Source organism: Gorilla gorilla, chromosome 19 (assembly GCF_029281585.2).
Source record: "Gorilla gorilla gorilla isolate KB3781 chromosome 19, NHGRI_mGorGor1-v2.1_pri, whole genome shotgun sequence".
NCBI lineage: Eukaryota > Metazoa > Chordata > Mammalia > Primates > Hominidae > Gorilla > Gorilla gorilla.
This window is the reverse complement of record NC_073243.2, coordinates 54,516,937-54,536,822: the sequence shown is the minus strand read 5'-3', so window position 1 is coordinate 54,536,822 and position 19,886 is coordinate 54,516,937. Positions and strand designations below refer to the sequence as shown.

The 19,886-nt window shown below is 39.1% G+C and overlaps 1 protein-coding gene across 18 annotated transcripts in view; it reads right to left on the bottom strand.

Moving 5' to 3' along the window:
* SLC38A9 (solute carrier family 38 member 9) overlaps window positions 1-19,551 on the bottom strand; it is an 84,317-nt gene extending 64,766 nt beyond the window's left edge. For 2 of the 18 annotated variants that reach the window (XM_055367867.2, XM_055367873.2), the window contains exons 1-5: window positions 19,286-19,403; window positions 18,521-18,568; window positions 11,093-11,190; window positions 9,830-9,985; window positions 4,951-5,097 (exon numbers count right to left, since the gene is read on the bottom strand). In XM_055367867.2, the coding sequence (XP_055223842.2) occupies window positions 4,951-5,063 (113 nt within the window). In that variant the 5' untranslated portion in view covers window positions 5,064-5,097; window positions 9,830-9,985; window positions 11,093-11,190; window positions 18,521-18,568; window positions 19,286-19,403. Of the gene's footprint in view, window positions 1-1,655; window positions 3,489-4,950; window positions 5,098-9,829; window positions 9,986-11,092; window positions 11,191-18,520; window positions 18,569-19,285 lie in introns of those variants that run through there. The other 16 variants (XM_063700740.1, XM_055367871.2, XR_008673330.2 and 13 more) reach the window with 13 other exon arrangements.
* Between the last annotated feature and the right edge of the window lie 335 nt (window positions 19,552-19,886).

Sequence of the window (19,886 nt, the reverse complement as noted above, 5' to 3'; positions counted from 1 at the left end):
TCCTAAGACCTCAAGTACCAAAAAGAGTCAATTTAGGCTGCTCTATAGTGACAGTATTAGTGACAGGTGAAACAGAAAGACCAATTTACAGATGTGCACACTAGAGGACATTATAAAAAAGAGTGCCACAGCATACCTAGGTTGTTTGAAGGGCAGTAGGAATGCTGCCTGTACCCCACTTGGCTTATCAGAGCACCTGAAATGTTCTCAGTTAGAAAAATCTTGAAACTTTTGGTTAGGACTTCATATTTACCAGATTCTCCATGTTAAACTGCAAATAGCCATGGAAATGTAATAGACTAGGTCTCTGACATATCCAATTGTTTTCCATTATAATACCAAGCTGACAACAGAGCCCTGGAGGGAATAGGACAGATAAGTACTGGTGAATAAGGGGCAGAAGAAAAATATGGTTTACAAAGAATTGCCTAAGGGGTTAAGTCTGAGTGAATTCCTGCCCTGGGTAATACTGGGCATACAGAGAAGGATATGAAATCCCTAGGCCCTGGGGAAAATGGAAGAAGAGGAAACAGAGATAGAGAAAGACTGAAAAACAAGAGAAGCTCAAAAACAAATTAACTATTTCACAATCTGTTTGTAGGCTAGCTGGATGGTCAACTTCCCCAGGGCATAGTCCGAGAATAGCAGCAATCCTGAATATGCAGCAACATCAAGCAATACTGAAAATCAGGTTCTATCTTTGGCTACCAGAAAGTCTGAGAAAAACAGGAAAATAACCTCTTAGACTGGTACTTGCTAATGGAATGTAGCACATATATCAAGATAGGAGACTTCTAAACCTTTCTGTCCCTCCACTCACACTCCTTATTCCACCCCCAAATCAGGGGGAAAACTGGTGGGGGAGGGGTATGCAGAATAAAAAGTAGGCCTGCATAGTTTGAAAAAGCCCCCCAAATGACTTGACATATATTATTCCCCTGTAACAACAAGCTCCTTCCTCCACCTAAGTTTAGTTAGACCCCAGTTCCACTAAAAGGATAAGCGAACCATCATACTTTCAGTCCAAAGCAGTTATTAAAATTATGTGATTTTTATTGCCACCTAGTGGAAGAGATAGAAAACCACAAGCTAAACTGAGGATAAGTAATCTAAATATATACTTGACATACTCTGACAGCCAAAGACAGTTTCTCAAAGTATGGTAATATGTAAGATGATTGTAAGTAGCACAAGAATAAATGCTATTTAAACTAGTTGGTATTTAATGCAATGCGTATTAGAAAAAAAGCATAAACAACACTTCAAATCCATCGTTTTACAAAGCTGGGTTGAGGCTAAATTAACCCTAATTTTAAAAAGTAAATAGATTTTTGAAGAAACATTCACTTATATTATACAGGTACTATTGAAGATATTGCCAAAGTCATAAGGTAACTCTAAAATGACTACAGTTTTGGAAATAGTTGTCCTAATCTGGTTCTTCAAATGGAAGATAATTTTCCCACAGTGTAGATGAGTTTTATTTATATATGTAATGTGAAGTAATCCGTATTTTAACAGAAATAACAATGTTTGAAGGTACTCACATTTTTTTCTCATTAAATAGTTTGTTTTCCTAAACAAATTATTCCACAAGCAAATTAGCATTTAGTACTGCTAAGTCTCTATATTTGCCTTTCTTAAAACATGCTTACCTAGGTAGTTATGCCATGATTGTAAATAGCTGATTCCCTCTCATTTCAACAAGTTTCATTATAGAAAATATATTGCCATTTAATCTACGCAGTTAAACAAATTTACAGAGAACTGTTTGAACTCCTGTCAACTTAGTGTAATGGAATGCACTTTAATGACTTATGTTCTATTGTCACAGTGGTCAATTATTTATCACAGAATTTAGAATTTTCAAGAAAACCCTGAGCATTCAAGTCAGCATTCATTAGTGCTTATATTTACTGACATTGGATTATATAAGTAAGAATCGAAAGTCTTATTTCATTATCTTTTCTGATGGCCACTATAAATGACAATGATAAATTTCTCATGTGATAAATTTCACATTTCCACCTCTAGTTTTAAGAAAGACTAAAAACTTAAGTATGTGCGAATGAAAATAGGATTATCAAGATTAGCTTAAACCAACCATCTTTCATCTCTTGGATGAAGACCCATTGTGACTCAAAAAAATAAGGATTCTGTTGACATTAAGGAATAGGTAGGGTTGCTGATTAATTGTTGGGTGTCTACCTAACAGTATCTGCCACACCATCCCGCCTAAAGCACTCAGTTTCCCTCTGAGGGGGCAACCATCTTACAGTTTCCTATTTACTACCCAAAACTTCATTTATACATATTATATTTATTTATTTTTACCCAAATGGTGGCATACTATACACACTGCTCTGTACTTCAATTTTTCACTTAACAAAATAAGTTGAAGACTTGTTCCATTTTGATATGTAATAAAGCCACCTCCTTTTTAATAGAGGAAAAAATATTCCATTGTATAAATGTGCCACAACTTATTTATCCAATCCTGTAAGAAATTTTGATTGCTTTTAATCTTTACTATTATAAAAAATACTGCATTACACAACCTTGTACACATACAATTTTTGACAATGTTAATTAATGCTTAGAAGTGAAATTACTGATCCATATAAACTTTGGAATAGGCTGCTGGCATTTTAGGGGGGAAATCACATTAAATTTATGGATTAAAATTTGAAGACTATGACATCTTCAGAGTCTTCCCAATGAGAGCAGAATATGCCTCATTTAATTCTTTTTATTACATCATATTTTACTGATTCTAATATACATATTTAAACACTTCTAAGTAAGGATGAATCTCATAATCTAGAACACCTTTTCATCACTGCCAGAGCCAGGCGTGGTGACTCACACCTGTAATCCCAACACTTTGGGAGGCCAAGGTGGGAGGATTACTTGAGCCCCGGAGTTCAAGACCAGCCCAGCCAATAAAGTGAGATGCAATCTCTGCAAAAAATAAATTCGAAAAATTAGCCAGGTGCAGTGGTGTGCACCTGTAGTCCCAGCTACTTGGGAGGCTAAGATGGACAAATTGCTTGAGCCCAGGAGTTCAAGACCAGCCCCAGTAACACAGCAAGACCCCTTCTCTACAAAATAAAATTTAAAAAAAAATTAGCTGGTCACAGTGGCATGCATCTGTAGTCCCAGCTACTCAGGAGGCTGAAGTGGGAGGACTGCTTCAGCCCAGGAGATCAAGGTTGCAGCAAGCCATGATTGCACCATCACACTCCAGTGTGGGCTACAGAGTGAGACTCTGTCTCAAAAAAAAAAAAAAAAAATCACTGTCAGCAAGTGACAATATGATAGTAGTTATTCCTGATGGCATGACAGGTAACTGCCATCCGTGGTCATGTCAGACAAACCATTTAAGGACCATTTGAGGAAGACAGATGGGTCATGTTCTTGTTAGAAAACGTTTTGTGACATCTTCTGGTAAGATCAGGAAAGTGCAAGCATCAAAACTTCAGTGTCGGTGACCTGGAAGAAAATCTTTTCAGGAAATGTTACAGCACCAGGGTTCTTAATGGCACTAAGGACAATTCTGTGTGTGTGTGTGGTGGGGGAAACAACTATTTTGATGACTGTACGTCAAAAAATAATTCAGAAGAATCATATTCTAAATGTGAGGTGTCAGTAATACCTTAATCAATATACTTTGTTTCTATTTTCATTTTTATAATTGCACAAGAAATATAGGATAAAATATCACATAAGTCCAAGAGTTCTCCCTTTTCCCTTTTCCCTTTTCCCTTCCCTTCCCCTCCCCTCCCCTCCCCTCCCTTCCCCTCCCCTCCCCTCCCTTCCCCTCCCCTCCCCTCTGCTCCTCACCCTTCTCCTCTCCTCTCCTCTCCTCTCCTCTCCTCTCCTTTCCTTTCCTGACAGAGTCTTGCTCTGTCACCAGGCTGGAGTGCAGTGGTACGATCTTGGCTTACTGCAACCTCTGCCTCCCAGGCTCAAGTGATTATCATGCCTCAGTCTCCCAATTAGCTGGGATTACAGGTGTGCGCCACCACGCCCAGCTAATTTTTGTACTTTTAGTAGAGATGGGGTTTTGCCATGTTGGCCAAGCTAGTCTGGAACTCTTGGCCTCAAGTGATCCACCCACCTCAGCCTCCCAGAGTGTTGGGATTATAGGCATGAGCCACCGTGCGTGGCCCAAGAGTTCTTGCAGTAAATACAAAACAAAAACTCTAAGTCCTAAGAGGTTATTGCATCAGAGGTATGGGCAGCAGTTTTTCTTAGTGTTAAATTTTTTTTAAATATGCAATTTATAATCAGTAGCATCTCAGATTTTATGAAATACTCTAAATCTTATTTTATGTCAGAAGCATTTTAGTTTCTCTCATATAGATTTTACACATTCATGTTAAGACCATTTCTATGTATTTTATTTTTTCTTACATTTTCTCATTGGAAGTCTATTTATTTTTGCCTGTTTTGTAAGCAGCTACTTTATTGAATTATCTTACTGTTTATAATTTTTTCGTGGATTCTTTTGGGTTTTACAGGTATACAATGAAATAAAATTTAAACTCAAATTATTTTAAACTATCTGCTGAAATTTTACCTCAATGAAGATGAAGATTTTCTATTACTTTTACTCTTCTACCTCGAGCACTTAGCATATTACCTTGCGGAAAGTGGGTAATCAATACATATTTGTTAAATGAATTATATCAATATACCTTACTTTGTAAAGTTACCCCAACCACTGCCCCAACAGAGATGTTGAGTTTAATGAAAAAAAAAAAAAAAAAATCAAATATAAACCAGTAAATAGTATTCCTATTTACTTCTCTCCACATGTATACACAGAAATCCTGTAAGAAAGTGGATATTTTATAATCAAATCTATACATGTTTGGTTATAATTAGATGTATTTTAATCATTAAAGACCCTAATTATGAAATAAGTGTTTTATTTTAAATGCTTACCTTTTGGATCTTAGATCTGATGGCTCAAACTGGATATTCATAGGTCCAGGATCTCTTTCATGATCTACCTTAGAGGTGCCAAGATGCCTAGAATCACTATTCATATCTGCCATTTTTCTCACACTCTAAGCACTGAAGAAGTTAGTCCTACACAAAGAAGATAAATAATTTAGTTTAATTTTAAAATATTTTATTATCCATCACTAATAAATATTCATGAATAACAAATTGGAAAAATACTGGAATTTGCTGAAGATATCTTAATGAGGTATATGCCTGAAATATTTATCAGAAACTTGCTAACCTTAAATGGAGTTATTTCTTGTTTTTCAGCTTACTAAAAAATAAGTGGGGCAATTCATTTTCAGTAATAAAACAGATTAGGCTATTCGGACTCACTTTTCCTGCAGAAAAAAACTAAAAATACTGAATAAAATATTTTAAAAATCTTTGAAAAGCATCAAAAACAGTAAGGAAAATCAGGCCATTTGTAGGTGAAATTAAAGAACCAAGAGAGGAAAATGACTGAAGGAAACTGCTGCTGCCTGGAGGGTATTTGCTGTACCAGAAGAATTCCAGCTGAGGTTTTCAAAGCCTTGTGTAGTATTTGGGAAACAGAAGTCAAAGCTCAGTGTTCATCCAAAGTAAGGAATTATTATAATAAGAAATCATCCCCTTTCCCCACTTCCCCACCACAATACAGCTGGAACTATAAAGACCTTTGCCATCAGAGTAAGGTTTAACAAGAAGTAAAATGGCTTATTCCCTCACAAGGGAACTACAAAGAAGTCTTCTTAAAATGGACCAGAGGCTATAGTGTCTCACACCTGTAATCACAGCATTTTGAAAGGCTGAGGCAGATCGCTTGAGGCTGGGAGTCTGAGATTAGCCTGGGCAAAATGGCACAACCTCATCTCCACTAAAAAACAAACAAAACTAGCTGGGCATGGTGGCACATGCCTGTAGTCTCAGCTACTTTGGAGGCTGAGGCTGAAGCGGGAGGATTGCTTAAACCCAGGATTTGGAGGCTACAGTGAGCTATGATTGCGCCACTGCACTCCAGCCACCTAGATGATGGAGTGAGACCCTGTCTCAAATCAAACAAACAAAAAACAACAAAAAAACAAACTGGCCAGGCGTGGTGGCTCACGTCTATAATCTCAACACTTTGGGAAGCAGAGGTGGGTGGATCACTTGAGGTCAGGAGATTAAAACCAGCCTGGCCAACATGGTGAAACCCTGTCTCTACTAAAAATATAGAAAAATAGCCAGGCATGGTGGCACGCTCCTGTAATCCCAGTTACTTGGCAGGCTGAGGTAGGAGAATAGCTTGAACCCAGGAGGTGGAGGTTGCAGTGAGCCAAGATCGCGCCACTGCACTCTAGCCTGGGTGACAGAGCTGGACTCATCTCAAAAAAATAAATAAAAAAAACACCCAAAACTACTGACCACATCATGTGTGTGTATGAACTTTTTTGTTAGCATAAACTGCACCTCATGAGAATTTGCAAGGAACACTTAAAGCTATGAATGTAATTTAAGATTAACCTGCTTGGTAGCACTTCTAGGTAACCAATAGAAGCAAATGTAAATCTTTCCTGTGAAGATACACCTTCATCGTAGGCCTCAAAGAAGTCCTGCTAACAATCATTTAAAGACAACAAACAGTGAGTCAAAAATAACCTAGCATATGAGGAAATAAAGTACTATGAGTGAGAACAAGAAACAAAAGCAGAAACAGACCCACAAGAACTTCAACTATAAAAATCAATGGAATAAAAATATAAAATAATGTTTCCTATGTTTAAATAAATAACAGAAAAAGTAGACATTTTCAAAAAGTGACTTAGTATGTTTAAATAAGGACCAGAGTGAATTTTTAGGAAAAAAAAAATTCAAGAGCCCAAATTCAACACTCAATGAATGAGTTTAAAAGTTGAAGAGAAAATTAACGATGTAGAAGATAAGTCAGAAGAAACTACCTAGAATGTGGCAGAGAGAGAAAAATAAAGGCAGAAAATGTGGAAGGTGTTTAAGAAACATGAAGGATAGAATGAGAAGGTCTGAAAAGCATGTAATTGGAGAATCAGAAAGTAAGAAGACAGAAGTAATATCTGTAGAGATAATGGCTGACCATTAAAGATACCTATCTACAGATTTATGAAATTTAATGAATGTAAGAGAATAAACATTACAGGGTTTGAAAAAAATAATTACAGCTGGGCACAGTGGCTCACATCTGTAATCCCAACACTTTGGGGGGGTCGAGGTGGGCAGATCACTTGAGGTCAGGAATTCGAGACCTGCCTGGCTAACATGGTGAAACCCCATCTCTACTAAAAATATAAAAATTAGCCAGGCGTGGTTGTGGGCGCCTGTAATTCCAGCTTCTTGGGAGGCTGTGGTGGGAAAATCACTTGAACCAGGGAGGCAGAGGTTGCAGTGAGCCAAGACTGCACCACTGCACTCCAGCCTGGTTGTCACAGAGTGAGACCCCATCTCAAAAAAATAAAACAAGCAAAAAAAAAAAAAAAAAAGAATTAAAATCCCAGACCAAAGGGGAAAAAAAAAGTCAGACGAAGGTCTTGGAATTAAAATGTCCAAAGGTCCTTATGTTGTCCAGATCAACATCACACATTGATGTTGTTATTTTAAGGTAACTATTAATAGAAAGCAGTGTATAACCTTAAATTTAGTAGAGGGGAAAGAAGAAGGATAAAAAATAACTGAACTAAAGGAAAGCAAAAGAGGAGAAAAAAATATAGGTGGGAAAAAATAGAAAGCACAAGATAAATAAGATCCTCTCATTCTTTCTTCAGCCTGTGCTAATCATGATATCTTTCCTATCACTATACAGAAGCTGTTCTTATTGGATCACTAAAGATCTCCACATTGGTAACCCCAAGGGTTATTTCTCAGTCCTTAACTTACTTGACCTATTGGAAATATTTGCCAAAAGAATCACTTTCCTCCTTGACAAGCTGGATTCACTGGGCCTCCAGGTTTTTTCTCTACCTCACTGGTCCCTCCTCCTTCTATGTCTCCTTTGCTGCTTTCTCATTTCTCAGATCCCTTTACAGTTGCAGAGTTCCAAGGTTCAGTCTTGACCTACCCTTGATCTCTTGGTAATCTTATGCGTCTTATGGTTTTACTATCATAGCTCGTGCTGTCCAATACAGTGGCCACTAGTTAGGTGTGGCTACTTAAATTAACTAAAATAAAAAAATTCAGTACCTCAGTCATACTAGCTACATTTGAAGTGCTCAAAATCCACATGTGGCCACATGTGTCTACCATATTAGACAGTATAGACATAAACATTTTTCCATCATTGTAGAAAGTTCTATTAATTTAGGCAATGACAATTTCCACACTAATATCTCTAGCCTAAACTTCTTTTTTGAATTTCAGGCTTGCTTATTCAACTGCCTACTCAACATCTTTAGCTAGATGTAATAGACAACTCAAACCTGACATGTCCAAAATGGAATTTCTGATTTTCTTCCCCCAAAACTACCCCACCTAGTGTTTTCCTATTTCAGTTGATAAAATCTCTTTCTACTTGCTCAGGCCAAAATTCTTGGAATCACTCATGACTTCTTTTTCTCACAGTCTACATTCAACCTATTAGGAAATCTTATTGGCTTTTCCTTCAAATATATCCAGAATCTAATCACTACCATTTGTTACCAAGATTACCACAACAGCATTCTAATGGAGCTCCCTGCTTCTATCCTTATCCCCCTACACTGTACTCTACACAGCATGTCAAGAATTGTAGAAAAGGGTAATAAGGAATTTGGCCTTACCCAATTGGTTGTTAGAATTAAAGGGAGTGCTACTGACACCCAGTGGGTAGAGGTCGGGGATGCTGATGAAATAAATAGGTTTTAACATGTAAAAGCTTTATTACTTACCCTGTAAATTACTATTATTATCCTCATTTTATAGATAAGGATACACAGCAGAGAAGTAACTGATCACAAAGTTAGTAAGTGGCAGAGTTGGAATTAAAAACGAGGCAGTCTAAATCCAGAGCCTGTTCTCTTTACCACTATGCTATGCTGTCTTTCCTGTTTGTCATTTCTTTCTCAGTCCCTTGTATCTTTCACTTTCTTCTGTTACTTGTTACTGCCCAGACTACTTAACAAGTACAGTTTTATTGTTGCCATATTTGTTTAATGGACTCATATGTCCACTTTTCTTAATTTTCTAAATGTAACATTTATGAAACAGTAGGAAGAAAATAAAGTTTTTGAATTAGAAATCCTGTATCTAACTCACTACCTGTGTAACTTAGCACTAACCATTTAATCTCCGTGAGACTATCTCTGCATCTTCAAAATTTAAACAAATTAATGTTTGAGGATTAAATGAGATTATACATATTACATTTTAGCTTTACTTTTTTTTTTTTGAGACAGGTTCTCACTGTGTCACCCAGGCTGGAGTGGTGCAGTGGCATGATCATGGCTCACTGCAGCCGCGATCTCTTGGGCTCCAGTGATCCTCCCACCTCAGCCTCCCAAGTAGCTAGGACTACAAGTGTGCACCACCATGCCTGGCTATTTTTTTTTTTGGTAGAGACGGAGTTTCACTATGTTGCCCAGGCTGGTCTTGAACTCCTGACCTCAAGTAATCTTTCTGCCTCAGCTTCCCAAAGTGCTAGGATTAAAGGCATGAGCCACCATGTCTGACCTCATTTAGTACTTCGTAACGGGAAAAAAAATGTTCAAATGTATTATCATTTCCATCAAAAACCAAATGAAAATACCTGCTCTTTTTTTTTTAAACATAGGCAGCCTCTTGAGGTTTTTCCTTTTTTAAGTGAAAAATTTTTCTTCAGTAATGAACATCTAGGCAAATGATGTCAACCTACCACTGATTATTATGTGACACAGATGTTAGTAACATGTTCTATTTCCCAAATATGTGCATTTTCTTTTCTCTGTTGTTTTGATTTCCACTTCCCTTTTCTCTTCTGCTTTCCTGCCCAACGTTTAAGCAAGTCAAAGCTCTCATTAGCTTAGTCCTACTAAAGACAAACAAATAAAGTTAAATAAAAATATTAAAGTAGTACCTTACAACAGTAACTTAAAAAAAAGTAAAACCAAAATACCACCATTTCCAAACAAGAAGGGCTTTATTTCTATATCTTATGAAGGGAGTGTGATGGTAAAAATGATTATCTATTTTAAGATGTGACAACGAAAATACTGAGTACTGGTAAACTCTGAACAATATATTCATTCAACAAGTTCTCAACAAGTCCCTACAATATACTGAGGTATTGAAAAACATAGAAAAAAAATTTAAGTCATGATCCCTACCCTCAATAAAGTTAAAAAAAAAATCATTTATGAAGCCTAGAGAAGTCAAGTAACTTGTCCTAAATCACTTGAATAATAAAACATATTAGGATGCTAATAACCAATTCCAATTTTCAGTTCATCATTTCACTTTTAGCTCAAATCTATACCAACTGCTAGCTCTAGCTGTCAAATTAGCTTAGTAATAGATCAGTGTAAAATTTATTCTTTTAAGCCAAAAAGAATAAGTAAGTTGACTCTTTGAGACACAGATTCATATAATGTATTATACATATTCGAAAATCTATAGCATAAAAATGTTCTTGACTATAAAGTACATAATTCAGTGATAATTGTTACGAAAATCCCAGTAAGATAGGACCAACTGAGATAAAGTTACTCATTACTGTTAATTTCATTAAAATAGTTGAGAAGCAAAAAACAAAAGCCTGCTCTTTCTCTTCCTTCCTTTACATAATAAAATTGATTAACAATTCGGTTGACTTGTTTGGTCTTAAGTTTTAAAACTAAAAGGCAGAATTTTTCAAAATTAACCTACTAATTTATGACATTAAGATGGAATGAAGTTAGGATTGATAGAATCTGTTAAATCTTCTTAGTTTAAAACTGTCAAATTGACTAATTAACTTGAAAAAGATGATTCCCCAGATGTAATAAATGAAAACATTCTATATAAATAGGCCTGGCATGGTGGCTCATTCCTGTAATCCCAGCACTTCGGGAGGCTAAGGCAGGAGGACCCTTTGAGGCCAGGAGATTCAGAGTTGAGACCAACCCTGGCAACATGGCATGCCAGGCATGGTGGTGCTCACCTGCAGTCCCAGCTACTCAGGAGGCTGAGGTGGGAAGACAGTTGGAGCAAGAGGGTTTGAGGTCTCAGTGAGCTATGATCACACCACTGCAGTCCAGCCTGGGCGGAAGAGTGAGACCTTGTCTCAAAAAATAAAATAAAATACAATACCAACAGAAAATACATTTTAAATTAGCCTGGGTGTAGCACCAGAACTAAAAGCTTAGGAAAGAAATAAACATATTGTAGAGAAGTTCTATTTAGAATTGTATTATAGCTTTATCGATTTTTAAAGCATTATCTCAATTTAAAAAATTAAACATTTTAGAAGTTGAAAAGATGATTGTAGGGAAGCCAGTATCCTTTCATCAAAAAGAATAACACAGAACTTGGGAAAAACTTATTCAGGAAACTCTGAAACACATGAAAATTTTAAAAACCTATAAGTTAGTAAGTACAAGCATTTAGAACAATGTCAAACTTTTACCAAACTCTGTGTAAGACTTTGCTATTATTATTTTTGAACTTAACGAAGGTTAATAAAATTTTTATATTGTAGGGAAGAACAGCAATCCATAGAATTGTTAAGAAATGCTAGAGAAAAATTTTAATATTGATAAGTAGCCAGAACCGTATTACTCCTAAATCTCCAACAATGCATAAAAGCACTTTCAGAAAGAACTGCAAGGCATTAATTTGTCTGAATTACACACATTGGGTAATTTGAGATTTGGGCTATTCTGGTGCTATCAAGTAGCGTGTGGTGGTTGATAGCTCACAAGTAAGATTGCCTGGATGTGAATCTTGGTTCTGCCATTTATTAACTGTGCAACTTTGGGCAACTTACTTAAATTCCCTAAGATTCACTGGTTTTGGAGATAATAAAAATACTAGTCTTACAGGGTTTCAGATTAAAATGAGATAATACATATAACGTGGCTGGTACACAGTGAATATTCAACAAACATAGCTATCACTTTTATTATGAATTTGGCTGTTTAAAACTAGAAAAATTACTCGTTGGAAGGACATACAAGAAGAAACTTTTTTTAAAAGAAAAAGAAAAAATATGTATTGCCTTAACTTAGCGGCCTGAACAAAATCAGCTGATGTATCTACATGCCTTTAGTATAAAGTAAGCAAACTCAGCAAGGTAAGAAAAATAAAAAGGTTGACCTTTATATAATAGAATTATTGAACTGCCACAAACAAGATAGCACTAAAGGATATCAAAAAGACAAAACTTGGTGTCATTTTTGAAGGAAAATTGAGAGAAAAAGACAAGTTAATAGAAGATAGTGGGAGATGGAACTAACATTTATTTATTGAATGCCTAATACTGGCCTAATGTTTTACATGTTATTGTTTAAATCCAATAAATCCTTAGAATTTGGGAAATGGGTATTACCTTCATATTACAAAAAAAAAGAAAGGAAGAAAGAAAAAGAAAGAAAGAAATTAATTGAAGCTCAGAGAAGTAATTTGTCCTAAATCACTAAGCTAAGAAAACCATACTTGGGATTGAAACCAGGTCACTTTGATTCTAAATGTTATTTCCAGTATACTCTGATGTCTGCCTTAAAAAGGAGGAGTTAGGCTGGAAGACAAAAGAAGCATCTGAAAATCAGGTCTTCTTTGTTTAGTTTTGTAAATATAAAATAATAGCTATAATGGCAAATGGCCTTAAACTCTTTTTTTTTTTTTTTTTTTTTGTGACGGAGTCTCGCTCTGTCACCCAGGCTGGAGTGCAGTGGCACAATCTTGGCTCACTGCAACCTCCGCCTCCCCATTTCAAGTAATTCTCCTGCCTCAGCCTCCCGAGTAGCTGTGACTACAGGTGCCCGCCACCACACCCAGCTAATTTTTTTGTATTTTTAGTAGAGACGGGGTTTCACCATATTGGCCAGGCAGGTCTCGAACTCCTGACCTTGTGATCTGCCTGCCTCGGCCTCCCAAAGTGCTGGGATTACAGGCATGAGCCACCGTGCCTGGCCGGCTTTAAACTCTTTAAGACATAATCAGGGCTAGAATGAGTGAAACTTCATGCCTGGGTATCCGGATTACACATTAAACACCATGAATCTGTTTTTCTTGAAGCAAGCTAGTTTAGGTAAATTTCTTTTGTTGCAAAATTTTTTGTCTCAAGGCTCAATATTTCCTTAGCCAGCAACAACCCTTCCAGTGGCAGTGAAACAAGGGAAAGGACAGAAGCCAAGTGAGAGTAGCAAAAACATATCTGCCTAAACAATGGCAGAAATATATGGCTATACTTTCTAATTTACTTTGTAAACCAATATACTCTGTAGTATTGGTTCCTAAACTAAACTGAGAATGTGGGTGAGTTTAAAGAGAGAAGATCCTTTCACTTTCTGGAAATTAATACTTTACTTAAAGATTGAAAGTGAAGAAACCAGGAAAGAGGAGAAATCTAGAAAGATCCTTGGATTTCAGTGAACCTTACCAAAAAGTGAAATCAAGGTTGAGGAAAAATGTAAGGGCCACTGAGGAATTAAAATTTCCAGTTTAGTCACCTATGTGTATTTGTTCTGAGCAAATCCAAAGTTCTGCAGCATAGTAGAATTAGCTATTTATTCTAAATAAGTAGAAAACTGATGATTTCAAATAACAAATCATAAATGAGGAGTTCAAAGTCCCTGGTGCCTTTCAAAGATTTATAATATTCAAGTAAATATGAAGAACTGTAAGAAAATTGGTAATTTGCAGTTGTCTCAGTCAATTAGCATGATGTTAAATTTTCAACAGAAATTTAATGCCCCCTCCTTTTTTCCCCACACAGAGCCAAGGTGGAATTTTTTTATTTAAATTTTTTAATTTTAATTTTTTTTTGTAGATGGTGCAAGTTTTGTCACAACAGAAACAACTGTACTCGTTGCTCCTGAGAATTTCAGGTGACAACAGATATGCTTTCTTTTTTTCTTTCTTTTTTTTTTTGAGACAGGGTCTCACTCTGTTACCCAGGCTGGAGTGCAGTGGTGCCATCTGGGCTTGCTGCAACCTCCTCCCGCCAGGCTCAAGCTATCCTCCCACCTCAGCCTCTAAAATAGCTGGGATCCCAGTTGTGCGCCACTATGTTGCCCAGCCTGGCCTCAAGTAATCTTCTTGCCTCAGCCTCCCAAAGTACCAAAGTGCTGGGATTATAGGCATGAGCCACCATACCTAGTCTTAAAGCTTTTCTGAATGTCTTGATGAGAAGTATAAAATATCCCCAAGTTTGATGAATTAGGTTGAGAGGTGAATTAGAGTTCCATAGCAAATATTACATAGGTGATAATGCAGAATAGTTTATCAATGATTAACAAAAATGCTAAATACTTCTATAGTATTAATTTGTCAGACATTACATTGATATAATTTGGTAGGGGCTAAATATACAAGATGACCAACAAACATATTCCAGCCTGGCCAACATAGTGAAACCCTGTCTCTACTAAAAGTACAAAAATTAGCCAGGAGTGGTGGCACACACGTGTAGTCCCAGCTACCCGGGAGGTTGAGGCAGGAGAATTGCTTGAACCTGGGAGGCAGAGGTTGCAGAGCAAGACTCTGTCTCAAAACAAAACCCAGACATAATCACTTTTAACATCTCACTCAGTCTCTGAGTTTTAAAACAAAGTCCCAGATGCAAGACCACTAAGTCAAATCTAGGTCATTAAATGAGTCTCTAATTGTTTAAGATTGGTTTTAATAAGGAGTCCAGCTATGATTTGAATGTTTGTGTCCCGTCCAAAATTCATATGTTGAAACTTAATTGCCAATGTTATAGTATTAACAGGTAGACCCTTTTGGAGGTAATTATGTCAGGAAGGCAGAACCCTTATGAATGGAGTTAGTAACCTTATGAAAAGTTTGAAGGGAACTAGCTAGACCCCTTTTGTCTTTCCACCCCTTCCCCCATGTGAGGACACAGCATCAAGGCACCATCTTGGAAGCAGAGACCAGGTCCTCACCAAACATCAAATCTGCAGCTGGCTTGATCTTGGACTTCCCAGCCTCCACAACTGCTAGAAATTAATTTCTATTGTTTATAAATTACCTAGCCTCAAGTATTTCATTAGAGCAGCACCAAGAGACTGAGATAGGTCCCAGTAGGGAATGAACAGCTTAGTTGACTTGCTTGGTATTTTCGACTTTTATTTAAAATGTTGGTGACTGAGCCAGGCATGGTGGCTCATGCCTGTAATCTCAGCTACTCGGGAGGCTGAGGTGAGAGAACTGCTTGAGCCCAGGAGTTCGAGACTGCAGCGAGCTACAATGGCACCACTGCATTCCAGCCCAGGTGACAGAGTGAGACTCTGTCTCTAAAAGAACAAAAAATGTTAGTGCCTGTACTGAAGCACTTCTCTCTGTAAAAAGGACATAGAGAGCAATCAAAGTAAACTGGTATGACATTATTTTAAAAAGGTATTGACTGTGATTATTGGCATATCTCAAAGAATATCAGCCCTTTCCATACTAGGCTCAGAAATGTCTTTTCATAATTCTTTGCAAAAATAAATCTATAGAATCTATGCCAAGATGCTAGCATCAATCTGCAATAGAATACACTAGCTTGTGCCCAAATAAATGTGACTATGGACCCACATACAACTATTATATATGTTCTTTCTCAGAGACTAAAAATGAATATTACTGAATACTTCTGTGTATGTTATAGAGTTTCAGATACTACATTTATACTCAGTGTCCTAGGCTAGAGGTTGACATATTTTTTTCTGTAAAGGGTCAGATAATAAATATTTCAGGCTTTTTGAGCCATATAGTTTCTGCAGCTACTAAATTCTACCTGTTAGCATGAAAGGCAATTGAGTGTGCATGGCTGTGTTCCAATAGAACTTTATGAAAAAAATATATCTGTCAGCAGGCCAAATTTGGTCATAGTTTACTCACCTCTGTAGTATGCCAACATAAAAGCAAATGGAACTACACCACAAAAAAGTCACCCTGGTGGAAGCAGTTAATGCTATGTATATATGTTTTCTTCTGTATTAGTCTGTAACAGCTATAAACTCCAATAACAAACTTATCTAAATCTCTTCCTGATGAATCATTTACTGGTTAGCCAATAGGATCTATAATGCTCCTATTCTGATGTGACAGTTGGAACATGCTTCCAACCTGATCAATAAATGCTTCAAAAGGCGTTAAATTTGACAGTGCTGGAGGATAGTGTGGTCTCACAAAGAAATTACCAAAGCAACGCTGTGGTACCAAAGAATCTCTCCTTCTACAATGGGAACACTAAATGCTCTCAAGTTATGTTTCAGTGGTAAGAAAGAAAAAACCCTAGCAAAGGACAGAAATTTAAGTATGTTATAAAATGCAGGCCTGGTAGACATTTTTAACCTCTAAGTGATTTCTTTTTTTTTTTTTTTTTAACTTTTAAGCCCATATATACTTTTTAAAAAATACCATATAGGTCCAGTGTAGTGGCTCATGCCTGTAATCCCAATGCTTCGGGAGGCTGAAGCAAGAGGATTGCTTGAACCTAGGAGTTCAAGGTAACAGTTAGCTATGATAGTGCCACTGCACTAAAGCTTGAGTATCAGAGCAAAACTCTGCCCCTAACCCCAAAAAGAAAAAAAAAAATACTAAACAATACTATTTTAATTTGTAGTTCAGGTTGGTATTCCATCCTCCTATGCTGAGTTTACCCTTTATTGTAAGTATTTAGAGTATTATAAAATCACAATTAAAAGCATATTATTTTATGTATGTAACTGAAATATATAGTATTTAAGATTGTCATTAGAAATCTAAGGCTAACTGGCTGGGCGTGTGTGGCACACGCCTGTAATCCCAGCACTTTGGGAGGCCGAATCAGGCAGATCAAGAGGTCAGGAGATCAAGACCATCCTGGCCAACATGGTGAAACCCCATCTCTACCAAAACACACACGAAAAATTAGCCGGGTATGGTGGCGAGCACCTGTAGTCCCAGGTACTTGGGAGGCTAAGGCAGGGGAATCGCTTGAACCCGGGAGGTAGGGGTTGCAGTGAGCTGAGATTGCGCCACTGCACTCCAGCCTGGCAACAGAGCAAGACTCCATCTCAAAAAAAAAAAAAAAAAAAGAAAAGAAAAAGAAAAGAAAAGGAATCTAAGTTTAACTGTTCTCAGAAGTCTAGGGGAAGGAAAGGTAAATTTTATTTTCTTAGAAACAAAGAAACTATAGGTGACAACTTTTTTTTTTTTAAAGACAGGATCTCCCTCTGTGGCTCAGGCTGGAGTGCAGTGGTGCAGTCTTGGCTCACTGCAACCTCCGACTGCCGGGCTCAAGCAATTCTCCTGCCTCAGCCTCCCAAGTAGCTGGGATTACAGATGAGACGCACACCACCACACCTGGCTGATTTTTGTATTTTTAGTAGAGACAGGGTTTCACCATGTTCGCCAGGCTGGTCTTGAACTCCTAACCTCAAATGATCCGCCCACCTCAGCCTCCCAAAAGTGTTGGGATTACAGGTGTTAGCCACCGCAATCGGCCGAACCTTCTATCTTAACACGAAGTTTGTAGTTGTTTATGAGGCAGAGAGATTTTTCTCAAGTTAGGACATGGGTAATTTTGACCTATTGAAACTTTTTTTGTTTAGTTTTTGTTTTTGTTTTTTTTGAGACGGAGCCTCACTCTGTCACCAGGCTGGAGTGCGGTGGCACGATCTCAGCTCACTGCAACCTCCGCCTCCTGGGTTCAAGAGATTCTCCTGCCTCAGCCTCCTGAGTAGCTGGGACTACAGGCATGTGCCACCACACCTGGCTAATTTTGGTATTTTTTTTTTAGTAGAGACTGGGTTTCACCATATTGGCCAGGATAGTCTTGATCTCTTGACCTCGTGATCTGCCTGCCTCAGCCTCCCAAAGTGCTGGGATTACAGGTGTGAGCCACGGCACCTGGCCGAAACGTTTTTAAAAAATCTTTCTCCTCAGCAGCTGCCTGCTATCCTACATATGTCAGATCTTTGTCATGTCTGAAGGTATTAAAAAGAAAAAAGAGGCTGGGCGCAGTGGCCCACGCCTGTAATCCCAGCACTTTGGGAGGCCAAGGCAGGCGGATCACTTCAGATCATGAGTTCAAGACCAGCCTGGCCAACATGGTGAAACCCCGTTTCTACTAAAAATACAAAAATTAGCGGGGCGTGGTGGCGGGCAGCTGTAATCCTAGCTACTCAGGAGGGTGAGGCACGAGAATCGCTTGAACCAGGGAGGCGGAGGTTGCAGTGAGCCGAGATCACTCCACTGCACTCCAGCCTGGGCGACAGAGCGAGACTCTTGTCTAAAAAAAAAAAAAAAAGAAAGAAAAGAAAAGAAAAAAGAAAACAAGGTGGAGGTACAACTTACAACTTATAGTGTGCTCATCTACAGAGCACGGCAATGGATAAGACACTGCCTGGGAGTCATGACAATTAGGTGTTGGTCGAGTTTGCCATTAAATGGTTACCTGGTGTTGAGTGGGTTTCTCCAACTCGGTGGACCTCAGTTTCCTTCTCTGTAAAATGAGGAGAATGCGCTTGACTAGCTGCTCTCAAACCCCTCTTCCAGCTTTACTATGCTGAGATGTCAAGCTACCCACTATCAACACACACACTCTCACAACTGAGTCGTGTGAAAAGCGTGGCGAGGGCTTACCAGTCATGGCCCTCACCCCATCTGTGGTCCTAGCTCAAGGCCCAGAGGGGGTTCCTCCCTCATGTTCCCCCTCTAGATGTCCCCAACTCGGGATGGAGAAAGGTGCTCCCAGCCGTGATCGCGCCACCTCACTCAAGCCCAAGCGACGGAGCGAGACCCTATCTCAAGAGAGAGAAAGAAGGGTGCTCCCATTCCTGCAAGTCCCACAATTCTCCTACTCCCTCCTTCTCTCAACCGAGGGTCAGGGTGTTCATTTACCCCAACCCTATCTTTTCTCTAAGGCTCCAGCTGACACCGACTCCCATAGACACTCGGATTCCCTCAGATCCCGAGGGACTCCTGACTTCCTTTCCCTGAGCCCCTGAGGAGCGCGCGCCGTGCCTCCGGAGCAGTCTCCGCGGCTCCAGGCTATGGCCTCCCTGAGCCCCAAAAGAAGAGACGGTTCCGATGCGCTGCAAAGAACTATCCCAGGTGACAGCCGGCTTCGCCCCAACCTCAACCCTTCCCGCCGCCTTCCCTCGGATACCTTCCCACCTCCCCGAGGGGCGAGTTTGCTAGACGTGGGAACGTGATCTACCTGAGCAGGCCGAGCCTTCAACCTCGGAGAACTAGACGAGAAGATAAAGATTCCCTTCCCAAATTCTCGCAATTTGCTACCGCGGGGCTCCTAGTCCAAACAGGAAGCGGCAACAGCCTGGGTCGCAGGGGCCGGCGGGAGTTGGAGTTCTGAATGCGCCAAGTCCGCGGTCACTGTCAAACCTCTCGCCGCTACGGACTACAACTCCCAGAGGGCTCTGCGACGGCCAGCACGCCCATCACCGCAGGGCCCAGCCCCGAGGCTTCAGGAGGCGGGGCAGCCGGCGCGCCCAGGTGGGCGAGTCCAGTCGGAACTGCAGCCCCGAGTTTGCTCCAGTTCCTTGTCCCGGCTGGAGGCTGGGAGGGATAGTAGAAGGAATGCAATCTCTTGCCATTCATAGAGCCCCGGAGGCCACGTGAGAAAACACTGATGCGGCACCTCCATCGAGGGATCACCCCTCTTTTGGGCTTTCCTGGCGCGTGTTGTATGATCTGGTTACGTCCTTGGACCCTACAGACACAAAGGGAAGCTGGTTTGAAAAAACTGTTGAGTTGGCATGCTCCCTCCGTCGTCTAGATATTTGGGTTTGTTTTTTAAAAAT